This window comes from Trichechus manatus, unplaced genomic scaffold (genome assembly GCF_000243295.1).
Source record: "Trichechus manatus latirostris isolate Lorelei unplaced genomic scaffold, TriManLat1.0 scaffold00130, whole genome shotgun sequence".
NCBI lineage: Eukaryota > Metazoa > Chordata > Mammalia > Sirenia > Trichechidae > Trichechus > Trichechus manatus.
Window position 1 is genome coordinate 411,503 of NW_004444066.1, and position 16,087 is coordinate 427,589.

A 16,087-nucleotide genomic window follows, 5' to 3' on the forward strand; every position below is an offset into this window, starting at 1 on the left:
CCTAATGGGAATGAAATGGTATCTCACTGTGCTTTTGATTCGCATCTCTCTGATAGCTAATGATCCTGAGATCTTTTCATGTGTTTTGTGGTCATCTGAATGTCTTCTTTGGTGAAATATCTATTCAAGTCCTTTGCACATTTTATGTTTGGGTTATTTATCTTTTTGTTGTTAAGTTGTTGAAGTTTTGCATACATTTTGATTATTAGATTCTTGTCGGATATATGGTTTACGAAGATATTCTCCCAGTTGGTAACTTGTCTTTTCACTTTTTTGGTAAAGTCTTTTGATGAGCAAAGTTTTTAATTTTTATGAAGTCCCATTTAGTTATTTTGTCTTCTGCTGTTTGTGCTTTTGTTGTTATATTAATCCATTGCTGAAAGCTAGGCCTGACAGCATTGCCCATTGCTTTTTCTTCTAAGAATTTTGTGGTTTTTGTTTGTACATTTAGGTCCTTAATCCATTTACAATTTGTTTTTGTGTATGGTGTGAGGCATGGATCCTGTTTCACTTTTCTGGATGTGGAAATCCAATTTTCCCAGCACCATTTGTTGAGGACTCTTCTATCACCATTGAATGGACTTAGCACCCTTGTCAAAAATCAGTTGACCATAGATGTGTGGGTTTATTTCTGGACTCTCAACTCTATACCATTGCTCTATGTGTCTATTGTTATACCAGTACCAGGCTGTTTTGATTACTGTAGCTGTATAAAAACCAAACCCGTTGCCATCGAGTCAATGCTGACTCATAGTAACCCTATAGGACAGAGCAGAACTGCCCCATAGGGTTTCCAAGGAGTGGCTGGTGGATTCTAACTGCCGGTGGATTCTAACTGCCCACCTTTTGGTTAGCAGCCGTTCTATTAACTACTGCGCCACCAGTGCTACGTAGCTGTATAGTATGTTTTAATATCAGGAAGTGTGAATCCTCCTACTTTGTTCTTCTCTTTCAAGATTGCTTTAGCTTATCGAGGCCTCTTGCCATTCCACATAAAGTTGAGAATTCGTTTTGCTATTTCTGTAAAGAAGGTTGTTGAACTTTTGATAGGGACTGCATTGAATCTATAGATCACTTTGGGTAGTAATGACATCTTCACAATATTGTCTTCCAATCCGTGAACATGGATGACCTTTACATTTACTTAAATCTTCCTTAATCTCTTTCAGCAGTGTTTTATGATTTTCATTGTACTCAGTCTCCTTTTCTATAAGAGGATAATCCATGCTTGCCTAGAGGATTTCTTGTTTGCCCAAAATTCAAGTTTAACTGAGCGCCCTCTATGTTTGTTTGCTAAATCTGGCAACCCTACAGAGAAATTATTGTGAGACTTAGAGACACTGGCAAGGAAAGTCTTTCGCCCAGGGCTTAGCACAATAAATGCTTAGTAAGTGACAGCTAACGCTGTTTTAATCCCAGCCCCTCATTCATTACTTGTTCTTTCTCTCGCCCAGTTTTTAAATAAGCCAATTGAACTTGTGGCTCTTCATCCCAAGTAGGAACAAACTCTTTGCGCCACCCAGGAACCCATAAAGAAGCATCAGGCTATGCTATACGTACCAGGACACTAATTAAGCCTAGAAATTCCAAGAGCGGGCGGCGTAATGACGCACAAGGCCCGCCCCTAAGGGCGCACTAGACGCACAAATAAGACGTAGACAGGCCAGGTGCCAGCTTCCGGGCCCGACGGGATTGTGGCGGTCCTCTCTTCTAAGTCGGAAGCCACCTCAGCCTCCAGACGCTCTCAAGATGGCGACCTCTCTAGGTTCTAACACCTATAACAGGCAGAACTGGGAGGATGCGGTGAGTGTGCCTGCCGGAGAAGGACGGAAGGAGGTGGCAAAGCTCGCCCTCACGCGGGCGGGCAGGGTGAGGCTGCGGAGTGCCCAAGAGAATTCCGGGGAGGAGCGAGCTCCGCGGCCTAGCTTGGCCGGAGCAGGAGGCAGGCGGGGTGGCCCACATACAGGCTTGGAAAGAGGGGGCTTAGCCGGGTCCTGGACCAGCCCCCTTTCCATCCCTGCCCCCTCCAGCCTTTCGAGCTGGTTTTCTTTTCTCCCGCCACCCGCCGGAAGTGCAGACAGCGCTCCCTCCCGCGACCAGGTCCGTGCTGGACCTAGGGTTCCTGCCCTGTCCCCCACCCTTAATTCCCGCTCCCCTGCCCCCATGAGTGTGACAGAGATGGCAGGGTCTTCGGAACCTGGTCTTCAACCAGATTTCCCATTTTCACCAGGACTTCCCCATTCTGTGCCAGACGTGTCTTGGAGAAAACCCATATATCCGAATGGTAAGTGGTCGCGTGTGAGACGGGAGTTATTCGTGTTGTGTCAATGTTGTACTTGGCTGGCTGTCAGTGATGCTTCTTTACTGACCCAAAGTGCAAGCCAATTTGCAAAGGAGTGTTATGCTTATTATCTCACTTTGGAACTCAGCAACAATCCTGTGATCTGGGAGTCATAATAATAGCTATTTGTTGAGCATTTACCTAGGAGGTTGGTCTGTTAACCTGAGGCACAGAGAGTTTGTCTTTTCACAGAGCAAGTAATGGGTGGAGATGGGATTTAAAATAAAGTCTTCTGACTCCAGGGTCCTCTACAAGCTAGGAGGAGAAACAGGACTAGAATCCAGGTTTCCTGACTCCCAGTGAAATGCCTTTTGGCCACTACACCTTGTACTCTCTTGTGTGTGGATGTGGGTCTTAGGGCCTGGGGTGAAGCAAGGAATCCCCATCCTTATTTATAAGGGTAAAATTTAGTGGCAGTTAACATTTAATAATTAGACTAGGGCTAAGTTATTATATTGTGATCAATCTCAGAGGACATGTTGGTATGTTCAAGATGTTTGAAGAGGTTATTGGAACAGAGGTTAACTATACTATATAGGGTGTCAGCACAGGGTGAGTCTATAGTAGTTGCCTTCTGACTAAACTGGTAAAATGGTCCAGCCATGGCTGCATCCTTCCTCATTTTGGGATCATGAAAACCATTTGGAATTTTAGTTCTTTAGAAGAGAACTTGGGAGCCAGCAGTGACTCTTAAGAGTTGTGGCTGTGGAAACACATGCACTTACCTGGTGGTAGATCCGTAAGACTCTCGTGAGGTTATAATACTTAACAAGTAATTAGACTAGATCACCACCCCACCCCCAAAGGGATTTTTTTTTTTTTCTCTTTAGGATGCCGGGGGTATATCCAGACACATTTTTGGGGTTCTATTTAGGAAAAGAATAGACATCTGGTTTTTTTGTTTTTTTTTTTCTGTTAATGCCACTTCTTTTCTGTATTCATTTCAGACCAAAGAAAAGTACGGGAAGGAATGCAAAGTAAGTATGTCTATTAAAGAGTAATGATTTTACTTTATGTTCCTTTGTATACCAGATTCGCTTTCAATTTGCTGAACTTTGAAGTCCTCTAATAAAAGTCAGTGAAGGAGACCTGTTGATGGCAACAGTTAAGCGTTCAGCTGCTAACTGAAGGGTCAGTGGTTCAAACCCACCCAGTGGCTCTGCTAGAGAAGAGACCTGGAGATCTGCTTCTGTAAAGATTACAGCCTAGGAAACACTATGCAGCATTTCTCCTCTGGGCAGTCATATAGGTTTGCTGTGAGTCAGAACTGAGTCAGTGGCATACAACAATACAATAAAAGTCAGTGCTACAGCACTTTCATATATCGTTTATGTACTCACTGACTGGTAACTGTTTATTGTGGGAGGTGAGAAAATGACTCCTCTAACATAGCGGTTTTTAACCAGGTGTCGTAGATGGGCTTTGAAGCCCCCGAGTTTGTATACCAAGTGATGTATGATTATGCACATGAACATCTTAGCTGCAGAGGAAGGTCATAGTTGTCTTAAGATTCTCAAAGGAGTATATGACACCCTTCTACTCCCCCCACCCCCCGCCACCCCAAAAAAATAGTTAAGGGTCAGATTATTAATGGTGGTTATCTCTAGGGGAGGGAGACTTTAACTTTTTGAATATTTCATTTCTGTATTGTGTGAATATTTTAACTACTGGGAAAGGGTGTTCTAAATGGGATGGAAACATCAGGTAACGTTCAGACTAGGTGATTGCCAAAGTCTCTTCCAAACCCTAGGTTCAGGATTCCTTTCTTCAAATCCTTTGTTGTTATTAAATCTGGATTGATTGTCCAGCTCAGGGCCATTAGCACCCTGTGGCTCTTGCTTTGTGTTCTAGATCTGTGCCAGGCCATTCACAGTATTTCGTTGGTGCCCCGGGGTCCGCATGCGTTTCAAGAAGACTGAAGTATGCCAGACCTGCAGCAAATTAAAGAATGTCTGTCAGACCTGTCTCTTGGACCTAGAATATGGTATGTCTGCCCTGTCAGGTAGATCTGAAAGTGTAAAATACAGGTGCTCTAGATAACCAACTGGTCTTTTTGTCTCCCACCTCGCACCCTATCTCTGGTTCTGACCCAATTTTGCAGTGTAGTCTGCTTTCCCAGGAAGAGAACCATGCTTAGCCATTCCAGAGTCCTCCTGAATAACAGTAGGAACTTAAGACAAAGTTGGGAATTAATCAGAATCGTCTCCCCCATACATATGCCTGTAGCAAAAGTAAGGTAGAAGGTATTGAGCCTATGATAAGTAATTTCTTTGCTTTGGGCCTCTTTCTTGATCCAAAGCTTTTTTCCGTAATCCCAAGTCAAAGCTCATAGACTAATTCTGCTTTATATTTTTGTATAAAGAGTGGTGTTAGGACTATATATTAGTACATTGCTACTGTTTCAGAGTAACAGCTTTGGGGAGGGGGAGTGATTTTTTAACAGTGAGTGACTTTTTAAGAAAAATAATTATTCAACAAGCGTTTTTTAGTACACATTAAAAGAGAAGAGGGAAATGTGAGTTTATGTGTGTTAAGTTCAGAAACTTACTCTGTTAGTGAGAGTCCTGTCATGTTGTTTAATATTATTTATATGTTTGTTAAGGAAGTATTGTGATTCTAGAAGAGAAGGACTCTTACGTCACTGTAACTGTGGTACCAGCCTAAAAATAAACCTTGTTTTGTATTTATTTTTAAAATTAAATCTTGTAATATTAAAAACTAGATACATCATTAATCTGCAGGTCAGATCTCATAGTCTGTCTGTTCATCTAAAAGATTTTCTAAAACATTCCTTTCATCAAATTTTACGACAGCTCAGGAATTTGGGCAATTTCTTAGAATGGTTTGTAGCCATACGAGGCTGATGGTACTAAGATTTTGAATAAAAATGCAATAAACCTCTGGTACCAGATGGGAAATGGAGAAAGGAAGGAAGATGATACATTCTGTGCTGCATATATTTTAAATGTATCTGTGTTTTTTTCAATACCAGGCTTGCCCATCCAGGTTCGTGATGCGGGATTGTCTTTCAAGGATGACATGCCAAAGTCAGATGTCAACAAAGAGTACTACACACAGAATATGGAGAGAGAGGTGTGCTGTCACTTTCTTGATGTAGCTTTATATTTGATATTTGATACAATAATGCTAGTGAATCAATACAGTCTTATCTGTTGAATTTGTTGTTCCTGCATAGATTTCTAACTCTGATGGAACAAGGCCAGTTGGCATGCTGGGGAAAACTACATCCACTAGTGACATGCTGCTCAAACTGGCCCGGACCACTCCCTACTACAAAAGGAATCGACCCCACATTTGCTCCTTCTGGGTGAAAGGAGAGTGCAAGAGAGGAGAGGAGTGTCCCTACAGGCAAGAGCTGATCCTCTTTTCAGTATTTGCTTTCAGATGTTTAGTCATCCAGGAAGTGAGGGATGCTAGCTTACACTATTTCTGCTTTAAAGTCATACAGCCAGTTTATTATATTTCATGTCTTGGAACTATTATATTTAGAAGAGCTTGTTTAAATTATAGTTTGCTTATAGCTAATAACTGAGCCTTGGAAACAAGTTGCTGTGTCATGTAATATAGATGTTGGCCCTAAAAGTTTCTGCCTGAAATGTAAGTCTTCATTGTCATGGTGTAAATGACTTGAATCCCAATGTATAGGTGAAGTCAAATTAGGCTAGACTCTTAAAGGGTGTATGAGTATGTTCCAGTCAAGACTGCCGAACATCTGGATTGGGAATTCTTAACTTGGGGGTTGGTTAACAGTCCCCCTGACCCTCCAGCACAGACATAAATTATATATGCCTTTTCCTGGGGCTGGTACCATAGCTTTAATCAGATTCTTAGTGGAATGCAGGACCTCAAATACATTAAGAAACACTGACGTAAAGAAAGGTAACCATTTGTCCCCTTTTGTTTTGGCATGCATTGTGCCAAAAAGCATTTTTTCATATGGAAACTCTGGCACCCTAGATGGCTGTTTAAATAGCTTATAGGAGGCTAGGAAGTCCTTGTGTGATAGAGTAAATCCCCTATTTTGATAGTAACTCTAGGAGCACTGGGGCACAGTGGTAAAGCGCTCAGCTGTTAACCTAAAGGTCAGCAGTTCAGATCTACCAGCCGCTCCACAAGAGAAAGATGTGGCAGTCTGCTTCCATAAAGATTACAGCCTTGGAATCATATGGGGTAGTTCTACTCTGTTTTGTACGGTCGTTATGAGTTGAGATCAACTCGGTAGCAACAGATTTGGTTTTTTGGTTTTATAGTAACTGGGAACCTTGGTAGCACGGTGGTTAAGCGCTCGGCTGCTAATCAGAAGGTCAGCAGTTTGAACCCACCAGCCACTATGCAAGAGAAAGACGTGGCAGTCTGCTTTTGTAAAGATTTACAGCCTTTGACACCTTATGAGGCAGTTCTTTTCTGTCCTGTATGGTCGCTATGAGTTGGAATTGACTCGATGGCAGTAGGCTTGGTTTTTTGTTTTTATAGTAACACTGTTTTGCTAATTATATTTTGGTATGACTTCTAGTTCAAAAGTCATTTCAGGGTATACATTTGAGACTTTAATATTGCAGCTATTGTTGGGTGATACTTGTAAAAAAAATTTCCTTTGTCTCACCTTTATACATTATTTTCTCTTGCTCCATAGACATGAGAAGCCTACAGATCCAGATGACCCCCTTGCTGATCAGAATATCAAAGACCGATATTACGGAATCAATGACCCTGTGGCAGATAAGCTTCTAAAACGGGCGTCAACAATGCCTCGTCTGGATCCGCCAGAGGACAAGACTATCACCACATTATATGTTGGTGGTCTGGGTGATACCATTACTGAGACAGACCTAAGGTTTGTGGGTGTAATTATGAGCTCTTTTAGCTTTTAATGGCCTTGGAAGAATTTACTGGCAAAAACACAGGCAAGCATGATAATTCTGTATGGAGTACATTTTTCTTTAGCTACTCTGTAGTTAGTATTATGCTGACTAGAATTTTTATAAAATTGTTGTATATGATGCTAGAGTAGTAATGCTCATCAACAGTGCTTACTCCATCCTTGCATATGGTAATAATTACATGAGGTTCTGTTTGCCCTGATAGCCCATTAGAATTTTTAAAGATGGCCCATGTCTAAGCATGATTAGTGATGCAGGGGACGGGGGGCTTTGAGATTATAAAACTCTTATGGTTTAAATGGTTGGCTTTTTAAAGAGACTGGTGTTTGGTAAATTTGTATTATGTTTGGCTAGATGAAACATCTGGGCAGATGGAAATTACCTCTTCCAAAGAGATAAAATCAAGAAGAAGCTCCTTTAACTTTGTAGCATGTCTCCATTTAACCCTGGCTAAGTGAGCAAGATAATCCCCACGGGTCATTAGACCTTTTCTTTAGCAGGCCAGATAACAAATACCTTAGGCTTGTGGACCATATACAGTTTCTGTCACATAGTCTTCATCTTTTATGTTTTACAACCCTTGAAAAATTTTAACATTCTTAGTTCATGGACCATAGTTTGCCAACCCCTGATACAGGGTTTAGGATCCTTAAGGAACCAGTTGGAGCCTCCTTCCTCCATGGGAAAGCCCTGAGATGTTTGACAGCTTCTGTTTACTCTCATTATTTTTCTTTTCCTCTCTCAATAGGCAGAACCCAGATTAGGGTAAGGTAGTTAGGCAGGTAACTATGGGGCCCACCTGCATGGTGGTGAGTCAGTGAAGGAGTTAATAATCCATTTTCCATCTCTTGGAAATGTCTGTATGTTGTTGACTTTGTTTTTCTCTGGCTGCATTCTTTCAGAAATCATTTCTACCAGTTTGGAGAGATCCGGACAATCACCGTTGTGCAGAGACAGCAGTGTGCTTTCATTCAGTTTGCCACAAGGCAAGCTGCAGAAGTGGCTGCTGAGAAATCCTTTAATAAGTTGATTGTTAATGGCCGCAGACTCAATGTGAAATGGGGAAGGTGAGAATTAGACGAAATTAAAATACCTTTATTGAGATTTTCAAGAAACTTTCATTATCTGGGGACTAGTAAGCTTTTGGAGCTCTGGTAGCACAGTGGTTAAGAGCTCAGGCTGCTAACCAAAAGGTGGGCAGTTCAAATCCACCAGCCACTCCTTGGAAACCTTATGGGGCACTTCTGCTGTGTCCCATAGGGTCACTATGAGTCGGAATCGACTCGACAGCAACAAGTTTTGGTTTTGTAAGCTTTTGGCAAACAGGCTTAAATGAATAGGATCTTTAAAAAGAATTTCTTCTTACTTCTCTGTTTTATACTTGTTTCCTATGGATGTTGGGAGAATCATGCTTTAAAAATTTATCCAGGGTCTTGGTGTATTAATCTCCTTTGAAGATTTCTGTTTTTATGACCTGATGTTATAGGCTGAGTGTTATGCCAGAGAATGGAAAGTAGATTTGAGTGTTTACAAATTAATTGCACCTAGATTCTACCCTCTAGAGGTTGATTGTCTAGTGGAGACACTAAAATAGGGAAGAATAACCAAGTTTGAAAGTGATGTTTGCACAAAAGAGATACAGGTAAAAACACCGTGAAAGCTCAAAGGGGAAATGAGTTTCCAGCTTGGAACCTGAGAGGGGAATCATCGATAGCAGCAGCTGCCCTTATGGAGTGCTTTCTATGTGCTAAGCGCGTAGATGTTGCCTCTTCTAGTTCTTACAACAATTCTAGCAAGTAAGTTTGGAACCCCAGTCTTTCTGGCTTCAAAACCTTTGGTCTTGTTCCCTCTGCACTGTAGCATTTATGAGGAAAGAGTATTTGGTGAAAAGGAGGCAAAAAGTGAAGGAACCTCATCTGAGTGCAGAACATGAGAGGCAGAGGTGTGAGATAAGGTGGATAAAGTGCTGATGGTGTGTGTCTGTGTCTCTCAGATCCCAGGCAGCCAGAGGAAAAGAAAAAGAGAAGGACGGAACCACGGACTCTGGAATCAAGCTCGAGCCCGTTCCAGGACTGCCAGGAGGTAAGTGCAGACTTCTTGCCCACCCAGTAGCTTGCTGACTTTAGATGCTCCATCTGCCCTGATGTCCCCTGTCAGCTAAGGTGTTGAACCTCCTCCTGCAGTGGCTTTGTCTCCCGGCAGGACCTTGGAGGGTCTGAAAGTGGGTGGAAGCAGTGTTGCATAATTGTGTTACTCTACCCTTGGCTATGTTCTGTCTTTCAGCTCTTCCTCCTCCTCCTGCAGCAGAAGAAGAAGCCTCTGCCAATTACTTCAACTTACCTCCAAGTGGTCCTCCAGCCGTGGTCAATATTGCCCTGCCTCCACCCCCTGGCATTGCCCCGCCCCCACCCCCAGGTAAGGTCCATCTTCCTTCTTAGCAAATAGATCTGACTTCCTTAGCCCAGGGAAATCTTTGTGAAAGTCCTGTCTTCACACCACACCATCAAGTCTCAACCAGCTAGATTCTTTGAGTTTGTCCAGTAGAAGTTTGTAAGTAAACCTGGTTTTTGTTAGAATTACTGATATTTTTTTCCTGGCCTTTCCAAAGATGTGAGTATGTGTATAATCAGAGCAGGAGTTATTGCACTGCAGTGATCTATCACCAGTTTGTGCCCTGTTCTAAACTAAACCCACACTGATACCCTGGAGCACCCTTACTCAAAATGTGGGCTGTGGACTTGACATTTCACCTTCATCAAGAAAGTCTGATTACAAAAATATTGTCAGATGAACCCAACAGTGTGCTTGGTAATATAATTGAGTTACATTTTGGCTCAAGCTCTTCATCTTGTTGGTAACCAGCAATGAAGAGTTCAGGGCTGGTGTTTTGTGTAGCACGGCCCTAGAGAATGTCAGTGACAGTAACAGTGTGAGTCAATCACAAGTAGCCAGGTCGCCTGTGGCAGTGATCCCATACTGTTTGAAGAAAGCACTGGTTTCTGAACACCCTCCATTGTGGCATAGAACATTGAGGTTAATCATCCAGGTCTTGCCGTCAGCATGATTTCTTCCTCCTCTCCCAAATCCTGCCCCTGTGTGGTGGGTTTTGGCATGCTTGATTCATGGCAGGCTGAGGACATACCAGCAGGTACCTTGAATTCTGCGGAGTCTTTTTTTTCTCAACTTGGACTCAGGGGAAATGTCTCCAAAACCAAGGAAATGATATAGGTAGACAGTCCTAAACAAGTCTTGTTAACTGACATTTTAAGCTCCTTGTCAGTTTGATTTATGTGTAGATTATTTTTACCTTAGGATGATTTCAAGGTATCAAATATAGTCAAGAGAACTGCAAACCTGACAAATTTGTTCTCTTCTGTCTGTAGGTTTTGGACCACACATGTTCCACCCAATGGGACCACCCCCTCCTTTCATGAGGGCTCCAGGACCAATCCACTATCCTTCTCAGGACCCTCAGAGGATGGGAGCCCACGCTGGGAAACACAGCAGTCCCTAGCACATTGTCACCACTCCTGGGCTCTATGGAAGAAAGGGCGTTTAAAACTCCCAGTAAATGAATCTCGGAATAAATATATTTTTTCTTCCTTTGTAGTTTCCATGGTAGCTGAATGTGTTCAGATGTGGGCAGTCAGAGAACTACAGCCATGCTTTCCTACATGTATTCAAAGGACTGATGGACCTCAAACAAGCTGCCATTAACACATCTGGTTACTGCTATAACATTACTAATAAAACCTAATGGCTGTTCCCCTTACCTGTGCAGGGGACAAGTGACTGGTGAATTGGAATGTTCAACAGAGTTACCATCCCAACTGTATGTTCATTTTGTATCTTTTTTTTTTTGGCGGGGGGTAGAGCGGGGACTTGACCTGTGGTAAAAAAAAAAAACTTGACCATTTTTATGTCCATTTGGGTATTTTCCTTTTTATCATCTTAAAAAAAAAAAAAGATTACTAGTACTAATCATTGTAGTGGCATGGGTGTGATTTAACTCTTCTGAAGTCACGCCCTCGGAAGGATAAATAGACACCAGCACCTAGCACAGCCCAGATCTTTTCTTTTCCCATTTTCTTACTGAAGGAATCTAGCTGATGGTTTTACTTCCCTACGCCACCAATAAAAAAGACAGAATTACTTTTTATTCCTCTCAATCTCATAGAAATGCAAATATCATGGAGCTGTGTATCATCAAACAAGCGTGGTGTCTGGGATTGAAATTATTTTCAAGAACTTCCTGTAAAACACCTTAACAAACTGAAATGAAAAGCGTTGGAGTGTGTTTGAACGGGAGACTTGACTGACAGCTGGAACTCTGATCCACAGCATTCACCCTCGTCTTCAGCATCTTGTTTCCATTCCCTGCTGTTGGGCAGGTGATGATCTGTTTGGTCTTAGAATGTTTGGATATAACTGAATTGTAGATGGTAAAGGAAATGTGATGTTGTGTTTTGTTTTGTTTTTAAATAATTAAAACGGGTCAATTTTCCAAATGTCATCGGCTTATTTCTAAATTTCTGTTTTCTTTATCCTTGGGTAGCTGAACCCAAGGTCAGTGGAAGTTGGAAACAAGTTGTATATAAATGTGAATGTTTTTTAAATCTTGCTTTAGACTGTTTTGATTTTTATCTCTGTATTTATTCCATGCTGATAAAAAGGCCCAGGCCTTTTTAGTGTTTATGTCAAAGGTTGGTTGTGAGGTTGAAATAAGATAATGCACAGAAGGCACTTAGCACAAAGCCCAGCATGTGGTGTTTGATAAGTGGTAGCTTTAAAAAACCATTCTCATATTATACAAGTCATTTTGAAGGGAAACAGGCAAAATTTATCTACAAGGCCATTTTTCCTGAAACCAATAGCATGTCACTTTTGCCTAAAATATGTACTTAAGAAATGTACAGGCCTCACATGGCACCATTTTAGCTTCTTTGGAGAGTTTGTTTTTCTCTAGAGGGCTTGACACAACACACACACCCCTTTTTTTAAAAAAAAAATCTAGGAGCAGTTAGAAAATTTCATTGTATTTCTAGCAATATCACTGTGAAGCAATGCAGAGTATTTCCAAATATTTTTACACCCTGTCATAGTTATCTAGTGCTGCTATAACAGAAATACCACAAGTGGATAGCTTTAACAAAGAGAAATTTATTCTCTCAGTCTAAGAGACTAAGAGTCCAAATTCTGGGCACCAACTCCAGGGGAAGGCTTTCTCTCAGTTCTGGGAGAAGATCCTTGTCATCAATCTTCCCCTGGTCTAAGAGCTCAGCGCAAGGACCCCGGGTCCAAAGGGCACACTATTCTCTGGCTCTTGTTTTTTGGTATGAGGTCCCCTTGTCTCTGTGCTCACTTCTCTCTTTTATATCTCAAAAGAGATTGAGGTAAAATACAGCCTAATCTTGTAGATTGAGTCCTGCCTTATTAACATGACTGCCTCTAATCCTGCCTCATTAACATCATACAGGTAGGATTTACAACACAGGAAAATCACATCAGATGACAAAATGGTGGACAATCACAAGATACTGGGAATCATGGCCTAGCCAGTTTTGACATATTTTGAGGGGACACAATTCAATCCATGACACACCCTTTTTTTTTTTTTTGGTGTTAGGGGCATTTGTTTTGTCTACTTTTGAGTATGTAAAAGATTTATAACCAATTTATTTAAAAGGCCTATGTGAAACGTATGTGTACCTTTTTAATGGCCAAGTTCAGTGATTTTATATGTATGTAACCAACTGTGTATTCTTGCCTTGCCTTTTTGTCTGTGTATGCGTGTTTTAGATGAAAGTTTACAGCTCAAGTTAATTTCTCATTCAAAAATTTGTACACATATTGTTTTGTGACAGTGGTTGCAATCCCCACAATGTGATAACATGCTCTCCCTTTCCACCCCAAGTTCCCTGTGTTCATTCGTCCAGTTCCTGTCCCTATTTTCTCATCCTGCTTTTGGACAGGAACTGCCCATCTGGTCTCATATATTTGATTGAACTAAGAAGCACGTTCCTCTTGTGTGTTATTTTTTGGTTTATAGGTCTGTCTAATCTTTGTCTGAAAACTGGGCTTCAGGAATGCTTTCAGTTCTGGGTTAGCAGAGTGTCCAGGGGCCATAGTTTTGGGAATTCCTCCAATCTCTGTGAGACCAGTAAGTCTGGTTTTTTTTACGTGAATTTGAATTCTGTTCTACATTTTTCTTCTGCTCTGTCTGGGACTCTTGTCGTCTCTGTCAGGGCAGTTGGTGGTGGTAGCTGGGCACCAGCTAGTTCTGGTCTCAGGCTGGTGGAGTCTCTGTTTCATATGGTCCTTTAATCCTTTGGGCTAGTATATTTTCCTTGTGTCTTTGGTTTTCTTCATTCTCCTTTGCTCCAGGTGGGATGGGACCAATAGATGTATCTTAGTGGCCATTTGCAGGCCTTTGAGACCCCAGACGCTACTTACTGAAGTGGGATGGGAGAACATTTTATTTATATTTTGTTATGCCAATTGACCTGATGTCCCCTGAGACTATGGTCCCAGGCCCCAGCCCCAGCTACTGGGTCTGTCAGAGTGTTTGGATGTGTCTAGGAAACTTCTGTGCTTTTTGCTTTGCCTTTTTGAAGGAGAGGACATTCTAATGTTTGTGCACTAATTATGGATTTTTTTAAATTAAAAGCCATAAAGCAGCATAAATTTAGGTACAGAATACGTGCTCAATTAGTCTTAAATAAATCAGAATATGAGCAATTAGATTGTGATAAAAACTTTTAGGCACTTTCCAAATTCCATTTCCTTTTCCTCTAGGGGACAAGCTGAGGTACACTTGGTGAAAGTAACCTTTGCCATTCCCAGGTCTGGCCTGTGAAAACGTCTAACCCCACCTTACATGCTCCTTCGCCATCTGCTAGCTGAATGCAGAGCAGGACGATGCCTGGAAGATGGCAGCATCACACAATGGAAGGAGCCTGGGTGCCTCTACCACCACTTAGAGAACATTGTGAAATAAATATTTGTTTCTGAAGTCGTTGAGATTTGGGGATTTATTTGTTACAGCAGCTAGTGCTAATCTAATAATAACATATAGTTAAATCTATTCACAAAAATTAAGGGGAAGCCCTACTTTTGTTTATTGAGTAAAGTAGGATGGTTTGAACATAACCCTAAAGCCAGACTGCCTGGGTTCAAATTCTCACTTCAGCACCGCCCAGCTGTGTGACCTTGGGCAAGTTACTTAGCCTCTATCCAGTTGTCATAATGCCTCACTTCCTGACCCTTCTTGCTACCTCTAGTATTTTGAGCAACTCTTCCCCACCCCCCGCTGCCCATTGAGAAGGGTCAGGAGGTAAAATGGACAGTTGGACTAAGGCAAAGAGTGAGATGTGACATGTTTTGGAAATCAAGTCAGCAAGACATTGTGACCTGAAATAAGTGGAGGTGAAGGAGGAGGAGTCTAGAGTGACCCCCAGGTTTCTGGCTTGGTCAACTTCATGGATGGATGCCCCGATGGATTGAATTGTGTCCCCCCCAAAATCTCTCTCAACTTGGCTAGGTCATGATTCTCAGCATTGTATGATTGTCTACCATTTTGTCATCTGATGTGATTCCCCTATGTGTCGTAAATCCTATCACTATGATGTAATGAGATGGATTAGTGGCAGTTATATTGATGAAATCTACAAGATTAGATAGTATCTTAAGCCAATCTCTTCTGAGATATAAAAGATAGAAGCAAACAGATAACCAGGAGGACCTCATACCACCAAGAAAGCAGTACCAGGAGCAGAGTGCGTCCTTTGGACCTGAGGTTCCTGTGCTGAGATGCTCCCAGATCAAGGGAAGACTGATAATAAGGACCTTCCTCCAGAGTCAACAGAGAAAGCCTTCCCCTGGAGCTGGCACCCTGAATTTGGACTTCTAGCCTACTGGACTGTGAGAGAATAAAATTCTCTTTATTGAAGCCATCCACTTGTGGTATTTCTGTTATAGCAGCACTAGATGAGTAAGAGAGGTGCCTTTTCCAGAAATGGAGAACGCTGGAGAAAGAGAGTGAGACTGGGAAGCAGGGGTAGGAAAATGTGAGTCCAATATGGGATCCAGAGAGTTTAAGACACCTGTAAGTCAGGCCAATGGAAATCCTTAGCCCAAAGCGGGAGGGAGCTTAAGAGAGATCAAGATTTGGGAGTTGGCAGTGAAGTGGGGGCAGTTGAAGGCCTGGGTGTGGAGTGAAACTCACCAGAGATGGGAGTAGAGAGCGGTGTTTTTAAATATCAGTGGACCTGAGTAAGAACTGGGGAAGGATCTGTTAAAAATGCAGTGTATCCAGCATGTAGAAATTTTTGAAATGATGTATCTTTGGCTATGTGTATTTTCACCAAAAAAAAAAAGAGGTTGAGAAGTGAGGGTTGATATGTTGTGGGGTTGTTAACCAATGTTATAAAACAACATGTGTACTTCTGTTTCATGAGAAACTGTTTGTTCTGTAAGCCTTCACCTGAAGTACAATTAAAAAAAAAAAAAAATGCAGTGTATCCAAAGCCACTCCCATAGATTTGGAAATATGTGTTTTTAACAAGCACCCTAGGGTGTTTTATATGTTGGTGAGGCAAAGTCCACCCTTTGAAAAATACTAGTTTAGGATAATACCATTTCTAAGATTAGAAAATGCTACTCCTCACAGAGATTCTGTAGTCTTTATATTTCCCCCTAACATTTTATTATAAAAATTGGCAACTATGTATACCGAAAAATTAAAAGAATTTTACCGTGAACAGCCATATACCCACCAACTAGATTCTACAATTAACATTTTGCCATATTTGGTTTATCACATGTCTATCCACCCTCCATCCATCAT

The 16,087-nt window shown here is 41.7% G+C and overlaps 1 protein-coding gene across 5 annotated transcripts; it reads left to right on the forward strand.

Moving 5' to 3' along the window:
- The first annotated feature begins 1,638 nt into the window (after positions 1 to 1,638).
- On the forward strand, positions 1,639 to 14,265 carry RBM22 (RNA binding motif protein 22). 5 transcript variants are annotated; one of them, XR_002825383.1, is made up of 11 exons: positions 1,639 to 1,803; positions 2,231 to 2,284; positions 3,289 to 3,318; positions 4,193 to 4,325; positions 5,334 to 5,434; positions 5,538 to 5,710; positions 6,996 to 7,196; positions 8,145 to 8,309; positions 9,236 to 9,324; positions 9,526 to 11,633; positions 14,038 to 14,265. XR_002825383.1 is itself a non-coding variant. In XM_004384887.3 (11 exons), the coding sequence occupies exons 1-11, from the start codon at positions 1,750 to 1,752 to the stop codon at positions 10,754 to 10,756; spliced, it is 1,263 nt and encodes a 420-aa protein (XP_004384944.1). In that variant the 5' UTR covers positions 1,639 to 1,749; the 3' UTR covers positions 10,757 to 12,412. The 5 variants fall into 5 exon arrangements, 1 of the variants encoding a protein (XP_004384944.1); XR_002825384.1 differs by having other exon boundaries at positions 14,086 to 14,265; XR_002825386.1 differs by lacking the exon at positions 14,038 to 14,265 and having other exon boundaries at positions 9,526 to 11,087; positions 11,528 to 12,412.
- The last annotated feature ends 1,822 nt before the right edge of the window (positions 14,266 to 16,087 follow it).

What these genes read in the sequence shown, in the direction of transcription:
- RBM22 (XM_004384887.3), top strand. Translation starts at nt 1,750, where the DNA reads ATGGCGACCTCTCTAGGTTCTAACACCTATAACAGGCAGAACTGGGAG. An exon ending in CGTTCCAGGACTGCCAGGAG is followed by an intron (nt 9,325 to 9,525) that starts GTAAGTGCAGAC and finishes TCTGTCTTTCAG; the next exon opens with CTCTTCCTCCTCCTCCTGCA. An exon ending in TGCCCCGCCCCCACCCCCAG is followed by an intron (nt 9,658 to 10,625) that starts GTAAGGTCCATC and finishes TTCTGTCTGTAG; the next exon opens with GTTTTGGACCACACATGTTC.